The sequence below is a fragment of the Peromyscus eremicus genome, chromosome 16_21 (assembly GCF_949786415.1).
Source record: "Peromyscus eremicus chromosome 16_21, PerEre_H2_v1, whole genome shotgun sequence".
Lineage (NCBI taxonomy): Eukaryota > Metazoa > Chordata > Mammalia > Rodentia > Cricetidae > Peromyscus > Peromyscus eremicus.
Window position 1 is genome coordinate 47,592,234 of NC_081432.1, and position 17,925 is coordinate 47,610,158.

A 17,925-nucleotide genomic window follows, 5' to 3' on the forward strand; every position below is an offset into this window, starting at 1 on the left:
AAGACGTCGATAAGGGCTCAGGAGAGTGTATTTTAAGACTTAATGCCTGTCTCCATCCCCTGAAGGAATCTGGAGATTGAATAAGGTTTCCCTTCTTAGAGAACATAATATATCAGAAAGCCCCTGACCCTGGGATAGAGCAGCCACATAGCTGCTATGACTATCTAGCCATTCTGTCTTTGCTGCTGGGGACAGTGGCAAATTCCAAGTGCCTTTGCCTGCTTAGACTTAGCCCAGCCCCTTGCTGGGAGATTTAAAATACGTTGGCTTTTAAGCATAGAATAAAACTCATTTAGCCCATCATTTTATTCAAAGTTTTCTCTAAAAGAATAAGACCAGATTGATTTGGGGGTTTGGGTCCCTTTTAAAAGTTAGGCATTTGAAGGTTAATTTTACCGTGTTAAACTGCAAACCATGGAAATTAAATGTGTTTGGTGGACGTATAAATGTTAGCGGCACTCACCACTGTTCAACTGCTCATTACTCCTTTAAGAAGTCATTCATATCACTCATCAGAATCAAGCCCTCCATAGAGGGTTAAGGCATGTTTATTGAGAAATAGGGACCTGATCCCCTTCAGTATCATTGAAAGGTCAACTTTGTTTCTATTTGACAGGTCAACATGGTGATTGGCATTTTGGTATTTAATAAACTTGTTTCCAGAGATGGAATCCTAGATAAAAAGCTCAAACACAGAGCCGGGTAAGCTGCCATTGGTAGATTTTAAAGGTTCTTTACAAGTAAATCCTGTAGTCCAGGTCCAGGTTGTCACTTATGTGGGGCTGTGCCCTGAACTCTGCTCTTGATGTACTAGTGTGTCTGGTAGATTCTGTCATTTAAGGTTTCTCAGGTATAACATGATATTCAACAGAAGTAATAAATCAGACCGTTAAGATGTGGTGTGTATATTTCTTGCCGATCTATTAAAATCAAACACTAACTCTAGACTCCAAATAGTTGTTCTGAGGTAAGGGATTTCAAAACCCAAAATCTTTTGCTCGCAACTGGGACAAGTAAAACTAAGTAGAGTGAAATAGTGGTTTGTTTGTTTGTTTGTTTGTTTGTTTTTCCTCTCTAGCTAATTATATAGACCAGAAAAAAACAAAACAAAGCAACAAAAACTTCACTTATCAAACATTATTCTTGTCGTATACTTTTTACATTTAAAATGTAATTTGCTAGAACAATTATTTGTAATTTTCATGTGCCCACTTTAGCCATTTACAAAACCTATAAAAGCAGCTACCCCATTTTACTGTTACTACCATACCAACAAACACTTCCTATGTAGATTTATAGAAGCATTTTAGGTTACAGCAATAACCCAATCTAAGTATTTGTAGAAATTTGAGTGAGATATTAATGCCCTTGATGTCCTCATGGGTCTTTTCTTGCAAAAAAAAAAAAAAAGGTTACAGCTTTCTTCTTTCTGGAAAAAAATGTACCTTCATTAAAAACATATTCCTATAATAATTTTTTAATATTTTATGATTTTTTTAATAGTCATAATATGTAATCACTCACTGATAATAAATTCTGTTTTATAATATATAATATATGTGATGATTATAAAGTAAGATAACTCAGGTACTTCTTTTCTCTAATAAAACACTAAATTTAATAGCTTTCAACAACAAAAAAAAACAACTCAATATTGTTCACGTAAGTCTAGAATAGGTATAATCAAAGCATGGGTCCTTCCTGGCACAGGGGCACTTTCTAAATTACATACTGTTTTTCATTACAGATTAGTTTCTAAACTTTCCTGAACTTGTTGTCAACACTGAGTTTTCTATTCCATTTGACATGAGCTTTTCACAGAATCACCCTTGCTAGCTCGCCACGTGTGGCGGGGATAGTCACCATTTCTTCTGTTGATCAGTCTAAGTACTGCATAGAGAAAGTCGGTTCTGGTCCTAGTGGCGTCAGCATTTCCTAAAGGAGGTATTCGAAGTCAAAACTGCAGCGCAGTAGCTGTACACGTGTCTTCGGGCATGTTACTTCATCTTTCTGAAGCCCTGTCTCCTCATCCATTAAATAGGAAAATTGCTTTCACCTCATTAAATACATGAAGTAATGTGCATAATGGTTTCAGGAGAACATTCGCAAATGGCAAGCCTTATTCAACAAACAGTGGGTCTTGTGATGAATGAAATAACATGGGTAACAAAGGTCCCTGACCATGATCTCAGCATCCAAGACACGGAGGTCAGAAAGGGAGATGAGCTCATTAAAATGCTGAGGATTCCGCGAACCTGTGGCCAGTGCTTCTTTTCACACTTCATTATTTTGTGCATCCTGCCAAGTTTGATTCACATTGCTCTAGACTTAGCTACCATTGCTGGAGCATGAATTTGAAAGTTATTGCTCTTAATCTTCATATTGGCGATGATAATTATAATTGAAAACCTCTAATTCTAAAAGCATTCTGAGAAGTCACATGGATTTCACTGGCAAATCTGCTTCAGTGTCTTCCTGTTCATATGGGGACTTCTTCAAAGATGCTAAAGTCTTTCTACATGTAGAGTTGTGGTCACTGTCCCAAGCACAGGAGATCTGTCAAGGTAACGGCCAAGTTTAAACAACATTTGTTGAATGGAAGTTCTAAGGTTTATGTAGATTCACATTTGGTCTCTAATCTGAAGTGTGAATAAAGGAAACTTAAAATATTATGAACATGTGAAGTTACTTTTAGTCCTCACAGAGGGAGTGAAGAGAGTAATAAAGCCTTCAAAGAGGAGCTTAATCAGATGCACCGAGAAAGTGTTGAGCCTGCCTGATGCCGCCTGGCTTAATAATTGATTTCACTAATTGTAAAGTTGACTATTTCAGGGTGATTGAATATATACATATAAAAAATGTCTATATATATGTATAGAGAGGGGCATATTTTGTGAAACTAGATGAAGTTATTTAAAGTAGAATATAGGGCCTAGTTATTCATTCTTCCATTTTTTTCTATTTCTAAATTTATTGCTTTTTTCATACTTTATAATCACTTATTAGAACTATCCAAGCATATCTTTTGTGCTCAATAAATATTTATGAAGGAATGAATGAATAAATGTTTAATAAATAATAAAAAAGCTTTAAAAGCTGTGTAACATCCAAACTATATTAAAAGTTTTCTAATACAGAAAATATATTTACCAAGGGTGATTTATTGAAAATAACAGTATATCTTATATAAAATGATTAGTGGAAATAGCTAAAAACAATATAAATTATGGTGAATCTTTTTAGAATATCTTTAACCAAAAATTATATTTACTCAATTTTTTGCAATGGAGTTTTCTTGTATACGATATTAAACTGCTCTGCCATATCTACTTGAAATCAAAGAAGTTAGCTCAGCACACCCTTTACACACTCCATGAACTTTCTTCAAGTAGAGGAGCGAATACTTTCTTTCCAGGGAATCTGTTAGATATTAACAATAAAATAAATAGTTAAATAATTTTTCCTAAAACTAACAGAAAGCATTGAGAAGGGGACAAGAGCAGTGGACTCCAAGTCTTGTGGTAATAATACAGCAGACAGAACAATATGGGGAGAGTGGGGTAATAATCCACATCTTGTTCCCCAGTGATGATCTATTTATCAGACAATATGGACAAGTCAACCTTGTATTTCATCATTGCTTAGACTTGCAATTTTATGAGTGCATAATTTTCTAGATAACAAAGAAATCTTTTATTTTACATTGCAGAAACTCAATTTAGAATCTAATATATGTTTTCTATACTTCATTAATTTATATACAGATCACATGTATTTTTCAGGATGTTTCACTCTGCTCCATTCCTGTCTATAGTATGCCAAAGCTGCAAAACTGGTTAACTGTAAGGAAAGGATGTGTAGGCCTTTTAGCCCACCCCAAATCTCAAATAAAGACAAATAAGTACTTTGAACCCTGCTGTAAATTATCAGAAAATTTCATACTTAAATCAGGTTTTAGGATTAACACCTTTGTATCTTGGGTATTTACCATATTATTATTGTTATCATTATTATTATTTATTATTATTATGTAACCTTTGGTTGTTCAGTTTTATCTCAGAGCCCAGGGGAAAGGTATCCTAAATTTGAGAAATAACTACTATCCAATGATTATCTTCTGTGATAAAAGAAACAATAAATGATGAATACGTGCCTTTTAAGTAATAATGTGTTTAAGTTAACAAGAAAGAGACTCAGGTGCATGCTTAGGGCAGTTGCTCTCATTCCTGCTTGTTTACCACAATAATCTATGAAGCTTTAAGAAGGACATATGTCTGGGTCCCCTGAATTAGAATGTTTGGAGATGAAGAAGGTAGATCTATGCAGCGATGAGAAAACTGAACCAGGTACTACTCTGGGGACAAGTCTTGACAAGCTCATAGGACTATTCAGAGAGTAAACTACACACCATGCTACAAGTGTGTGTACATGTGTGGTAGTGAAAAAGACCCTGCATTAGTTAGATCAGTGAAGTGAGCAATTACAACCTACGTGCAAACCTTTGTTTTGTTTTCCTCATGAGATCTGCTGATCAATCTGTGATATAATTCAGGTTTTATTATCCCATCTGAGCACGATGTACAAATGCATGTACTCACTTAAAAGAAATCAAGAATTCTCTCCTCTCCCACTTATTCTATATAATAACACAGCTCCACTATAACATTAATTTAAAAACTTACAGGGCAAACATGTTTTAGACATAAACACCACATAGGAATGGAGTACAAAAGTATACCACAAGAAAGCTTTGAATTTTGATTCATGTAATTTCTTTTTGGTTTTCCTAGGAGGTTTATCTATTAATAAACACATAATGTTTCAGGGAACAATTTTGCAAGGGGAAATGCATGCAAAGGTTTTCTATGTAGCCTCATTTTGCTTCAATAAAGTAGTAGATAAGATCTACATAACTAAATTCTGAATTCACCTGCAAAATGTCTTGGGCCAACATAGATCATTAAATGTTGTATGTTTGAATCTCTTACTTTGAACTTAATTACTGTGATAAATATGTTTTATGTAGAAAGTAGGTGCTCTTTTATTACATAATATTTCGTCAAGTTCCATCAGCCCCTGTATTCAGATCATCCTATAATTTGAACAAATATTGATGCTATAAAAAATTTAAAAATAAGAATCTGTACAGTTAGAAACTACATCTCTTACATTTGAAGATTTTATATATATGTGTGTATATATACATATATATATATATAATATGATACATACCTTACTTACTTAGATTTCATGCAATAATGTTAACATTTCTGGAGGTCTTCCTGATATTTGAAATGTCTTCATATTACAATGAAAATCTTTGAAGCTAAGAGTTCTCACATGTTTGTTTACCATGGGTCTGAATAAAGGGTTATTACTGTATGTCTATGCAAGCACATAGGTGTATTTAACTCAATGTATTAGCCAATTGTATTTTATAGACACAGGGCCGTCTTCATGTAAGTAACAGAAACATACTTTGCATGCTACAGAGGCCCGCAGTGTTAAAAGGTGAATGTTGCAGAGATGATAACATGGTGTAACTGAATCTATAAAATGATCTAGAATGTTCCTTGATAAATATACTCTTTCTGCATGAAATAGTATTTAAAAAATTAACTTGCGGCTGCCACTTTTTTGGTGACCATTCAATATTTTTGTTCTTTTTTGTGGGTGTTCTGTTTGTTTGCAGTCAGATGAGTGAGCCCCATAGCGGTTTGACGCTCAAGTGTGCCAAGTGTGGAGTAGTGTCTACAACAGCTTTGTCAGCCACCACCGCCAGTAACGCCATGTTAGTCCCAATCATTTACATCTTCTTGTTACCAGTTGTACATGTGCATGTGAGAAAATGCTATGACGGAAAAAAAATTGTGTTTGCTAATACTTGAGTGTTTATCAATGGCAACTGCCTTTATAATGATTGTGGGACAGTCTATAAAAGAAAAGTCAAATTTTGAAGTGTTATTTGCTTTGGGCTTTCCAAGTTAATGGTCTTGGTGCCATGTACAAGAATGCTTTTGGGGAGAGTGAATGGGGGTTTGGTTATGGCCTGGAGCATGGCATGCAACTACGTAATATTGCTATCTTTTCTCTTTTGACAGGGCCTCACTTTGGAGCTCCTGTGTGGTGCTGCCCCTTCTGGCTCTGACATGGATGTCTGCAGTGCTGGCCATGACAGATAAACGCTCCATATTGTTTCAAATCCTTTTTGCTGTGTTTGATTCATTACAAGGCTTCGTGATAGTCATGGTCCATTGCATTCTTCGGAGAGAGGTGAGGAACAGAATTCTTTTGTGAAAGAGAAAAACAAAAGCAGGAAGGTGCATCTTAATTAACCAGTGTGGTCCTTTATTGTAATCTTCAGACAGAGTTGATCTTCTCCACTGACTGTTGCTTAAGATGCAAAGCAAAAAAAGAAGCATTAAGGCAGAATTCATGAGGCTTTGACACTCAGAAAGGGACAGATGGAAATACATGGGTTTGTACAAGGGAAACACATCTAGAGGTGTTAAGAACCAGGAAGAATAGATTCAAGACAGATGGAGTAAGCTAGGTATGCTGGACAAAGTAGAGGGAGAAAGGATAAGGTGGGCATGTCTTAAATGGCACTCTTCATAAACATCATACTGTGCTATTTCTTACCTATTTCCTAATCTAGCTACTACACAGAGCGTATCCTCGGGCCTGTTATTAACTCATCTTACTTTACATGCAAATGGCATTTTAAAGTTTCTAAAGATAAGTGGTCTTGATTTGTGTATTTGTGCCAACAGCTACAGAACCTGCATATAATAAGGCATTGTAGTCAGTATTTGTCCATAAGAACTACAGGCCTGCAATCAAGGCACATCTCAGGGTCACAGTTGTTTATTTTCTGTGAAAGGAAGAGGACAGTTCCTCTGGGCTAGAGACACTGAGCAGCCCCAAGCTCATCTAAGACAGCGAGAGACTGCTGATTTGTGTTGTTTAGGGATAAAATATTGTTTTCCAACTAGTGTGAAAATGATCTTGAGTGCTTGCAAGCACTGACACAGTGTTTACAAGGTTTATGAGTCATCACAGTGTTTGCTCTGGGGAGGAGTAGGGACTAAGGAATGTGCCAACACCATGCCATGTGAGTGGTTTTGAGAGCACTCGACTGTCGGTCCGCGTTAGCTAGCTTGCCTGAGTAGCTCGTTGTGCTGTACACACTACAGAGTGTGTGTGCATCTGAGCACACACCCCATTGTTTTACAGTGATGTGTGAAGGTACTGGAAGGCCTTAACCTGATTTATTAGGTGGGAAGAACAGTATTTCTACCTTATTTCAGGAAGGCACAGATGTCAGCAATGAACTCACAGGTGTATTCTAAGAATATTCTATGAAGAGAAGCCATGAAAACAGATGAAGTGTGACTTCTTCATCTTGCAAGGGGGAGATATTTCACAACTTCAAAATCTAAAGTAGCTTACAACTGTCAAACCTTGTTCACCAATTTCTACCTAAAATATCATTTCTAAAATCTCCCGAATATTGAGTTCTTTATATAGCAAAGCAATAAAGGTTAAAAAGGAATTGAATGATAATTTAGATTATATTCTTTTCCAATTATGACTATCTTTGTGGATCACCTGTATTAACATTCCTCTATGACTTTTAAGTAACAGAATTCTTCTAAATTAATAGGCACATAGCCATTTCAATTGACAATTAAGGATGGACTATTGCATGGCTTTAAGCAAGGTGCAAGACATATCTGCATGCAATTTTCAGAAGAAACTAATCCCCCAGTTATTAAGGTATAGACAAATACTCTACCTTTAAATAAATTCTCTCTCTTAAAGACATGGCCTCATGTAGCCTACAGCAACCTCAAACTTACTATGTAAGTTTTATGTTGTGCTAGGACCTGAACCCAGGGCTTTGTGCGTGCCAGGCAAGCATTCTACCCGCTAAGCCACATGCCCAGCTCATGTCTCTTTTTTAGACACTGTTAGGATATCAAAATAAACAGAAATTTAAGTGACAGATATTATGATGGCTTATTATCAAATTTTTTGCTACTTACAAGGAGAAAAAAAATTGGCAGAAAAATTCTTGATACCAATCAGAACTTTTCAGTACTTTCTAATTAGACTGTTAACTGTCAAAAACATGATTTAAGTGCAATTAAGTCAAATCATGAAACAAATGCTTCTACCAAATAAGATATCTGTAAATCCATGTTTTCTCTATTAGCAGGAGCAAAAGCATGGCCATTTTCTCTGATACTGTTCAGTGGATAATTCCAAACTGAATAACTGTATTACTGGTAAATTCATAGTGAATTGCTATAGCATTCTTTAGTCCTAACAGTAAAATGAACATATTCTTTGTGGATTTTTGTTGTTGTTGTTGAACCATACAAACACTTTGTACTTTGCTAAAAATACATACATTTCAGTTAAGGACAAATGATCTTCAGAATTCCTAAGAGAAGTTTTGTTATTAAAGAAAGAAGGGGTTTTTCAATTTGTAATTTAAACCCTTGTGTAAATTACATGGAACATATCATACATAGCAAGCTTCCTCAGAAGCAAAGCCTCTTTCTACTCTACATGTCTATGACCTGACTGTGGGTCTGTCTCATGTTGTGACCTTGTTGCCCTAACATTGAATCTAGTGTAAGAGAAAAGAAACCCCTTTCCTATGTCCTCTGTGCCTCCTATCAGTACTATTTACATAAAAAAAGTACCAAAGCAAATGCAGTAGTGTTTGTGAAATGCTGAGTTGTAATGTGTGGCTCTTAAATACTTAATTTGTAGTTCTTAGCTGATCATCCACAGGTGACCTAAATACAGTTTTGTCTTTCTTTCTTTCTTTCTTTTTTTTTTTTACCATTTTATTTCTCTGCTATTTTCTTCAGAATAATTTCATATAATTTGTATAGAATTTTTCTTTCTTAAAAATATGCAAGCCATGTAAGAAATACTTCTGGTGTAGAGCCTGACTACATACATATTCTAATTCCTATCTATTTTTTTTTTACATACCAACATAATTTGCTTCTTTTTAGCTATTGCTGTTTTTACTCATTTTGACTTGCCCAATCTTTGTGGAAGAGGATGAAATATAGCCTTGCACTTACAGGAAGAATGAAAGACTGCAGAGGTGGCAGTCTTTGAGGATGTAATATACAGAGAATATTTTAGGTGTGATTTTTGCTTTTGACAGGCTCAATTGTCAAAGAAAAAATAATTCCTAATCTGGAAACAAGGGAGAGAGAATTGCGCTGGCACTGACATCTGAACGTCTGTGTGTTTACATGGCTGTGGTGTCTGTTCCTGTGCCAGTGCACTGTCTATGTGCTCCCATGTGGAGCCAAAGGAGAGCTTCAGGGGTCCTCTGCCTTATTGCCTTGAGACAGACTCCCCCACTAAACCCAAAGCTCCACCCTTGGCTAGGCTGACTGGCCAGCGAGTTCTAGGGAATCCTCCTGTCTCTGTGTCTGCCTCCACCCCAAGGGCTGAGATTATAGGTTTACAGCTATGCTGGTTCTTTCCCACAGACACCAGGGATTCAAATTCGGATGCTCATGCTTGCAAGGCAAACGTGCTTACCCACTGAGCCACGTACCCAACCCCCTTATTTGTTTCTATAGAAAGGAAATTGACTATCTAGATGCCTGTTCCTGATCTCTAGACCTGACGAACTTAGTATTTGAATACCATTTTTTGTTTTCTTAACAGGAAAGTTGCTTCTTTTAAAACATCCTTGTCTTTTTGAATTGTTTTAGCAAATGTTTCTAAGTGGGGGCGGGAGAGACAAAACTAAAAAAAGAGAAAAACCGTTTCAAAATAGTCAGACGTCACAATACATTACACATGACCTAGACACTAATGTGTGTTCTAGACAATCAGATTGAATCTAGTAGAACAAGTATAGATGTTTCCTGCGTTCGTTGATTAGAATTCATTTGGACTGAACAGATAAGAACGCATACTATTTACTATTCTCCTCATTGCTATGGAAATGAAACTACACAGAGTTAGGAAACCTTTGGAATAGTTCCTGTTGCTAGGAAACCACTTTCTTGGTTCCTGCACATTCTTCTCATCTCTGTCTCTGGCTGTGCCAGGCTCGAAGACAGTCTTGCAGCTTGATGTCAGAGGGGGAAAATAACAAGATTGTGGTACCAACTCATCTAAAATAAAGCCCTGCCACTAAATGGAAGGGGAAGGGGGGCTTAGAATTTAAGCCTTAAATGAATGATCTTGTTGTGTCCCTGTGTAAGCATCCTGTGGCTCTTCCATGACATTAGTATCAGGGCCAAGATCTCTCTCTCCCAAGCTCTGGCATGAAGGCTGGCTGTGCCAGATGAGGCCTCAAATATTCATCCAAACCTGTGAAACAATTTTGCAGGAAAAATTGTTAAAATAAACATGAACTGTTCTCTCTCTCTCTCTCTCTCTCTCTCTCTCTCTCTCTCTCTCTCTCTCTCTCCCTCCCTCCCTCCCTCTCCCTCTCCCTCACCCTCTCCCTCTCCCTCTCCCCCCTCCTCTCGCTCTCTCTCTTCATTCATCCATCCCTTCCTCTCTCCCTCCTTCCCACGTATCACAGTTCTAGTTAGAGCATTAGATGGCCTTAATGACAACTACTTATACCATGTGGTATCTGAAAAGCAGTGAATGTATGTTATAGAGTTAGTAAGTGGCCAGGTGTGGAGAGAGTCAGGGCTTGATTGGAACTTTTCGCTTGGAAGACGGATAAATAGCACACCGATTAAGAGACGGTCAAGCCATTTACTAACACCTTCATACTTTTCAGGCTGAATCTAAAATTCCAAAAGAAAATCATTTAAAGAGCAGTAGTTTTGCTTTGTTTTCAGTAAAATAAATATGTGCCTTGAAGTAGGAGAGTGACAGGAGGCAACAAAACAAGCCTCAATTGGACGTGACGTAGCCGAGAACAGTATGTTCTCAGTCTTCCATGTCCTCAGAAGCCACGGATCTCACCTCGCTCCGCATCCGGTTTGTTAGACAAGGACACGTCCATCCTGCTGCTTTTAGATTATGCTTTCCCAGGCCGTCATCATTCCAGTTACATGGTGACCATCTGCATCCTTCTGAATCTTCAAACTTAGGTCCACACAGACACATAAGAGGTTAACAGATGTGTAAACTCTGGTGAGAGAGATAGCTTCAGTTGAACAAATCCAGACACGAAGGACTTCAAACACAACGTGATATCCCAGTATGCCTAGCAGGGGGCATCCAACTGTGATTTATGTTACTGAATTCTTCCAGTTACAGTTTCCTCCCGGCTGCCCCCTACTCCGGGGAGCAGCGTCATGCTGCTGTCTGGAGGGAGAGGCTGGACACCAGCAGGTTGACAGGCAGCTCCCACTCCCCTCTCCTCTCAGACCCCCAAGATCTCACCTTCCAGTTCTGTTATACTGGTACGGTGTATGTGTCTTGACGAAAGGAGTCAAATGAAAAGTTACCTGGCTGTTCCTATCTTAAAAACTGTCTTTTTGTTTTGGTTCATTCCTTGGCTTAAACTGTTCTCATCTTTGTTCCGTGAATTGGAAAGGCTAGAAATAGAATGATGTTCAGGAATGAGGGCTTTCAAAGCAAGAAGCCTGGTTCCATTTTGGGCGTCCCGTCACCTACGGTGATAATGTTGGGCGAGTTCCTTGCAGTCGCTAAGCGTGATTCTGCTCTTCTATGCATCGCAAGGCTGTCTGTCTCAAAGGCTGTGGCACCAGGCTGAAATGAAATGCCTCCTGTGAAGGTGCGAGGCATGGTGTCTAGCACACGATTCTTTCCTCTCACATTTGCACACTAAAGGAACACTGCTACGTTTTTTTTTCAGACCGTGTGTTTAAAAGATCATCTAAAGAACTTTCAGTGTGCCCCAAAGAGGGCTATAAAAAAACTAGCTTGAAGGTCAGTCAAATGCACAGACGTTTCAGATAGCCTGTGGTAGATCCTTCGGCATTTGGGGAATCCCAATAAAGATTCATCAGGGCTTGAGGCTGAGAGTGAATTCTGAACTTCTCATTGTATAGCAAAGGACAAAGCTTCCTTTTTTTTTATTTCACTAGGAGAAAAGTCAAGTAATATTTTTTAAATGTCAAGTCACGTGTGCTACTTATGTCAATTGGCATCATATTTGTGAAACTGAGACGTATTCATTCATTTAATGATTAAATACAAATTACATCATGTTGAAAAAAAAATCTGTGCCATTTGTTCTAGTTTGAATCAATAGATGTGATTGTGGACACAAGACTGAAGAAGACACATAGCATGTCAGAAACCCCCCTCCCCAGAAATCATAACAACTGAACACGAGCATAAAATGTGTGTATTCCTGACTTACAGTGACCTTGTGAGTTCCCAAAAATTCACAAAGAGTAACTTGAGGTAAAACTCATCTCTCAGAGGTGAAGATTTGGGGTCTGAGCAGTTCAGCAGCTAAATCCAAAGCCCGTTCCAAACTCTGGAACTCTTCCCGGTGAGGCTTTGCGGATTTGTAACACTGCCAAGGTGCTGGGTGCCCCTCTCCTGCAAACCTCTAAATCTGGCATGGACTTTGCACAGTGATTCTCTGCCAGCTGCCTCTAGAGTGAGGACCAATTGAGAAGCTCTCAGCTTTCTGCTGCTGAGAAAACCCAAGTGTCTCACCCCATGATGGAGAGGCAGGAGCTAGACTTTCCCTGCAAACTACTTTGAACTCAGATCTCATCCAGGAAACCATATGCACTGAGAAAGACCAATTGCCTCTCTAGGCACTTTTTAAAGCAGCCCCCTTGCTGCTCTGCAACTTAGTAGAGACAGCCCCCATGGCTATTGCTGTATCTTTAAAGATGTCGCCTCTGTCCTTTCCTTTATCTCCTCACAGACCATCAGGCTTCCTTAAAGTCCCCTAAATATTTTAAAGGTAGTGACATATCTGTTCCTTGCTGCTCCCTCTTACTTTTAGCCCCATCTGGTCATCATTTAGAATGACAGACCTATTTCAGAATGTTTCAAAGAGAAGATATTTTATAATCTAGATATGAAGTGTGGCATAATTAATGTTAAATATTTCATTGTTCCCCCCACAGATTCATTTAAAAATTGGGTTTACTGGCCTCCAGAAAGTTTTTGAATTGTTAATTTCACAGGAACTCAGATTTGTAATGATAATATAGAGTAACAAACTAATGTTAACAGCTAAATTAAGGAATTAGTTCTCTATAAATAGTAAATAAAGGACAGTTACTACTTATCATTGTAAATATAATGTTGGCATAGGAGATTCAGGGCGACTTTAATTTTAGTATGGCATAGAATGACTTATTTTTTCTTTTTGTTATTTATTTTCATGTTTGTCTAGAACTTGAATTTTAAACAGTTCCAGTTGGTCACTGGTATAATTCACATTAATTCCCCAAGGATAAAACTCCTTGTTTACCTAATTCAGTTATCAAAATGTTTGCACTTGACTGCATCTTTTTCCAGATGCTACCTTCTCTCATGCCCCTCTGTGGTAAGGAGATTTGCCAAGTGCGTCTTGTCTCAACATCTCCTCCCATGGTGTGGAGCGGATATTTAATGCCAATTCATCTTGATAGCCTCAGTGTGTTTTCAGATTTAAAAAAAAATCAAATAAAGCATTTGGAATGAAATGAAATTTCTCCTGAAATCCTTATGAATGAGAGTTGTGCACTAAAAATATCTTAGAATCTAATTCTTATATTTGACACCTGACACCTTTAAGGTAAGAACCTTAAAGTGACCTTAAACATAGTGGAATCTTTGCATGCTTTTCTGTCTTCTCTCTCTTCCAAACAGCACTGACTGACCAATAAAGCTGATGTCATTCTCCAGTGTAGACGAGCCCTTAGCCCACTGTCGCTTTGGGAGTTTTGCAGTCAAAAGTATTGATTGTGCGTGTGTCTAAGTGTATGTGTTGAAAAGGAGATTTCTTTTATATATCTTTCAATCAACCAAACAATGATTTGGAAGAGAAATTTATAGAATTTGCTTTTCCATGTTTTTTTAATGTCAGCTGTTAAAATCTTTGACAACTTTTTGGCAATGGCTTCAAAATGAAGAGCACTTAGCCAGGACCAGAAAAAATAATGTTTACCATTGCCCCCGTCAGTGCAAACACACAACTCTCACCCTTTCGAAGGAGAGAAGTAGTTTATTCTAGAGCCAGATATGAATGACAGGGCCCAGGAACACAGATTTAGGTCAGCCAAAATTCCATGGTCCGGCGCGCTAACACTGTGCTGAAGTTGTTATAGTAACAACAAAGGAAAGCGCGCATCAAAACACCTCTCATCTACATCGATGGAAACATCGCGTGGTCAGTGGAAGCAAAACGGGGAGCTGCTAATATAGTTTACATGGCAACTTTCATTCCCACCGCAGTGTTTCATATTTTGTATATGCTGGTATTTAGACGTAGGTTTAAAGGGAATCTTCACGTGGCACACTCCCCAAAGACAATGTTCCTAATGTATTGTATATTTTCCTTTTTGAAATGTACTTTAATTGTTGCCTTGAGGTATAAACAGAGTTTAGCCTGACCCTGTTTTTCTGACAATGGTTTGTAAGATTTAAAAACAACAACAACACACATTTGCTTTGTGGTTTCCCTAATTCAGATTTAGGAATCACAGAAAAAGAATGGCCGCCTGGCAAACACTGAACTCATTACCAATTTTCTCCTGTTGATTTATTATTTTATAACCTACAATGACTTCTTGGTCTAAAAAGGAATCTCCTGAAAATATTCATGCTGAAAGAGTTTTTTGCTCTGTCCTGGGTCTGTCTGCCTCACTGGAAGAAGCAAGATGATTCAGTCCTTCTGTTCATCTGAGTCTTCGGAAAAGGAAACAGAGTAGATTAAAGTCCAACCGGACCCTTAATTGATGTGTTGGACCAAAGAAATGTTATTAGGGAACTGATCGTTCTTTTGGAGGACTCTGAGATTAGCAATATTAGCATTGTAGAATGGAAGCCATCAGAAGACACCTGCTCTCAGTTGCACTTCACAGAACCTGGCTGTACCACCAGCAGAGAACTGCAGGGAGAGAGATGATGGTGCGTGTGCAGGTCTCTATAGGGCCGGCAGGCAGTCTGTGAGAACGACTACACAGGTCCACATTCCAGACCCAAACTGTTCTGGGGAGAGTATTGATGACTCAAAAATGGGAGGAAGGAGACAAAAACAAATGAGTGGACTCAGGTTTTGATGCATTCTGTTCTGTGTTGTTCTGTTTGTTTCCTGGCCAACATGTATGTTATATACATCTCACGTCAAAGCTGAGACTGGATGGTATATAGCTGTGCTTTTCAAAAGAGAAGACCCACATGTGTTTACCCTGCAGTCTCTATAAGAGTGATTCAATAGAGGGAAAACACAACATCACCTATGCTTTTAATAACAGTAAAACAGACTATAGTAGACAAGAAGGAGAATATCAAACACATGAAGGCATACAAAGTATTAAAAAATGACTTGGCCATTAATTTGGGATAAGTAGCCATCTGTGAACATATTCACCAACAACTTGAGAGCAGCCTAAGGGACCACAGAAAGGGGGATGTGCATTCTGATGCTGAGGTGTCATGTGATCAGAAAACAGCAGTTGCTTTTGTAACACAACCTGTGGTGTTCCCTTTTCTGCTCTTTGCCTCTGCTGAGATTTTGTGAGAAAACAATTAACGTGACATTCTTAGAAACTCCTTGTGATATGTTTGTGCTGCATCCAAGACTTGGTGGGAGGTCAAGGAAGTCTAACTGAGCTAAAGAATTTTGATCTTTCCTACGTCAATCAACCGGAAGTCAAGATATGTTTTATATTGTTCTGTTGTTTCCTGTTTTTTATGTCTGGGGACGCAGACATAAAGGAAGAGAAAGGAATAGTCTTCCCACAAGTTTCTTACGTGAGTCAGAAAAGGAAAAATCCCTAAATCAATTCTAGTCAAAAGATTATTGAGTGATTTTATTATTTAAAATGTTTAAATCTGTTATGGATCTTACACAATAGTAAATCACACACACACACACACACACACACACACACACACACACACACACACACACTAGCATGCTTTGGTTTGTAACAATAGGAGAAAAACCACCGTATGGTAACAATGCCAAGGATCAAGCCAGAAATGGCCATCATGCTCTCTCAAGAGTTCCAATACTAACTTGGTAGACAATGGCAAGTGATAAATACCATTGGCAGGGAGGCAAGCCAAGTACACCTATATTTGTATTAAGAAGTAAACAGTGTCAGGCATGATGGTACTGGCCTTAATCCCAGCACTTGGTAGGCAGATCTAAGTAGATCTCTGTGAACTTGAGGCCAGCCTGATCTGCATAGCGAGTTCTAGCCCAGCCAGGAAGCAAGATGAGTCTTATACCATGCAAGCAAAGATAGCATTTTCTCATAATTGATAGGCTATATAGACAGTATCTAGTTATTATGAAGAAAAAAAAAGAAAATTGATGTTTTTTTTTTTTTCCTTTTCACAGGTTCAAGATGCATTTAGATGCCGGTTGAGAAACTGCCAGGATCCAATCAATGCTGATTCTTCAAGTTCTTTTCCTAATGGGCATGCTCAAATCATGGTAAGCTTTTACTTTCTTTCAGGTTGATAATTAGATCATGGTTTCTCAAGAGAAAATATATATGCATATATAACAAATTCCTTGTTAATAAAATCTTCTAAAATCATAATTCTGCATTAGTTCATTAAGACTAATACTTTAGAAGCTAGGAAATGGCTTAGTGGTTAAAAGCACTTGCTGCCTTTCCAGAGGACTGGAGTTCAGTTCCCAGCACCCACATCCACAGCTCATGAGTGCCTGTAACTCCAACTCCAAGAGATTTGGTGGCCTCTTCTGGCCTCCATGTGCTCCTTCACACATGAGCGCGCGCGCGCGCACGCGCGCGCGCGCGCGTGCACACACACACACACACACACACACACACACACACACAAATACATAAATAATAAAACAAACATTTAAAATAAATACTTGGTACTTTGACGTCCAATAAATGTTCTTTCTGGATTGCCTTCGAATCAAGGATCTGCCGTTGACTCCCTTGGGTGTTTAGAATGGTGCTCTGTACAACAGTGGAGAATATTTTCATCTTGTCTGTAATTCAATTCAAGATGGTTTTTATACATGAGCATCATGGACTTTCACGTTTGTTTTTTTCTGTGTGTGTTGTGGGTTTTTCCCCTTTCTCTCTTTTTATTAATTTTTGAGAATTTAATAAAGCAGATTTTGATTGTAGCCCCTCTCCCAACTCATACTTAGTTGAATGCTAGAATCCTTAGAGTAGCTGCAACTCAGAGCAGTTAAATATGTGTCTTTAAAGGTGACCCCAGGTGATGGTGGCTCCCCTGTATAGCCTAAAGAAAACACCAAGAGACTAAATCACAAAGAAAAGGCCCCCTTCCGGTGATGGGTCCATACTGTACATGATCCCACAGTACTGGTAGAGTTAAGGCTGCTGTAGGCATAAACACTTTGTCAAACTTTAGAAATGAGATAAAATTACTGTCATCAAAACAGAAACGCATGTTGGGCATTGTGGTGCATGCTTGGAATGCCAGCACTGTCAGGGAGGCGGAGGCAAGTGGAGCCCCCGGCTCAAGGGCACTCCAGACTGTACTGCATGATTCTTTCTCAAAACAAAACAACCAACTAACAACATGAGCAGACCTGAGACTGAAGAGGAATGAGCTTTCTGTAGCATAACTGTTTCATTGTTAACATGTTTAGAGTAGGGAACATAAAAAGTATAGCTAAGCAATGTGTAAGGTGAGAAATAATAAGCCGTTCCTTGCAAAAATCAGAGAGCCATAAAAATTTCTGTTTCAGATACTGATGGTGGGCTGGCCAGATAAAGGTAAAGGCGTTTGCTTTGCAAACCTGGTGACCTG

General features: G+C 38.3%; 1 protein-coding gene across 1 annotated transcript in view; it reads left to right on the forward strand.

The window, feature by feature from the left end:
- Positions 1–17,925, forward strand: part of Adgrb3 (adhesion G protein-coupled receptor B3) — a 708,652-nt gene that overhangs the window by 657,355 nt on the left and 33,372 nt on the right. The window contains exons 23-26 of the mRNA XM_059281371.1: positions 617–702; positions 5,693–5,791; positions 6,102–6,273; positions 16,502–16,597. Coding sequence (XP_059137354.1) covers positions 617–702; positions 5,693–5,791; positions 6,102–6,273; positions 16,502–16,597 — 453 coding nt within the window. The remainder of the gene's footprint in view (positions 1–616; positions 703–5,692; positions 5,792–6,101; positions 6,274–16,501; positions 16,598–17,925) is intronic.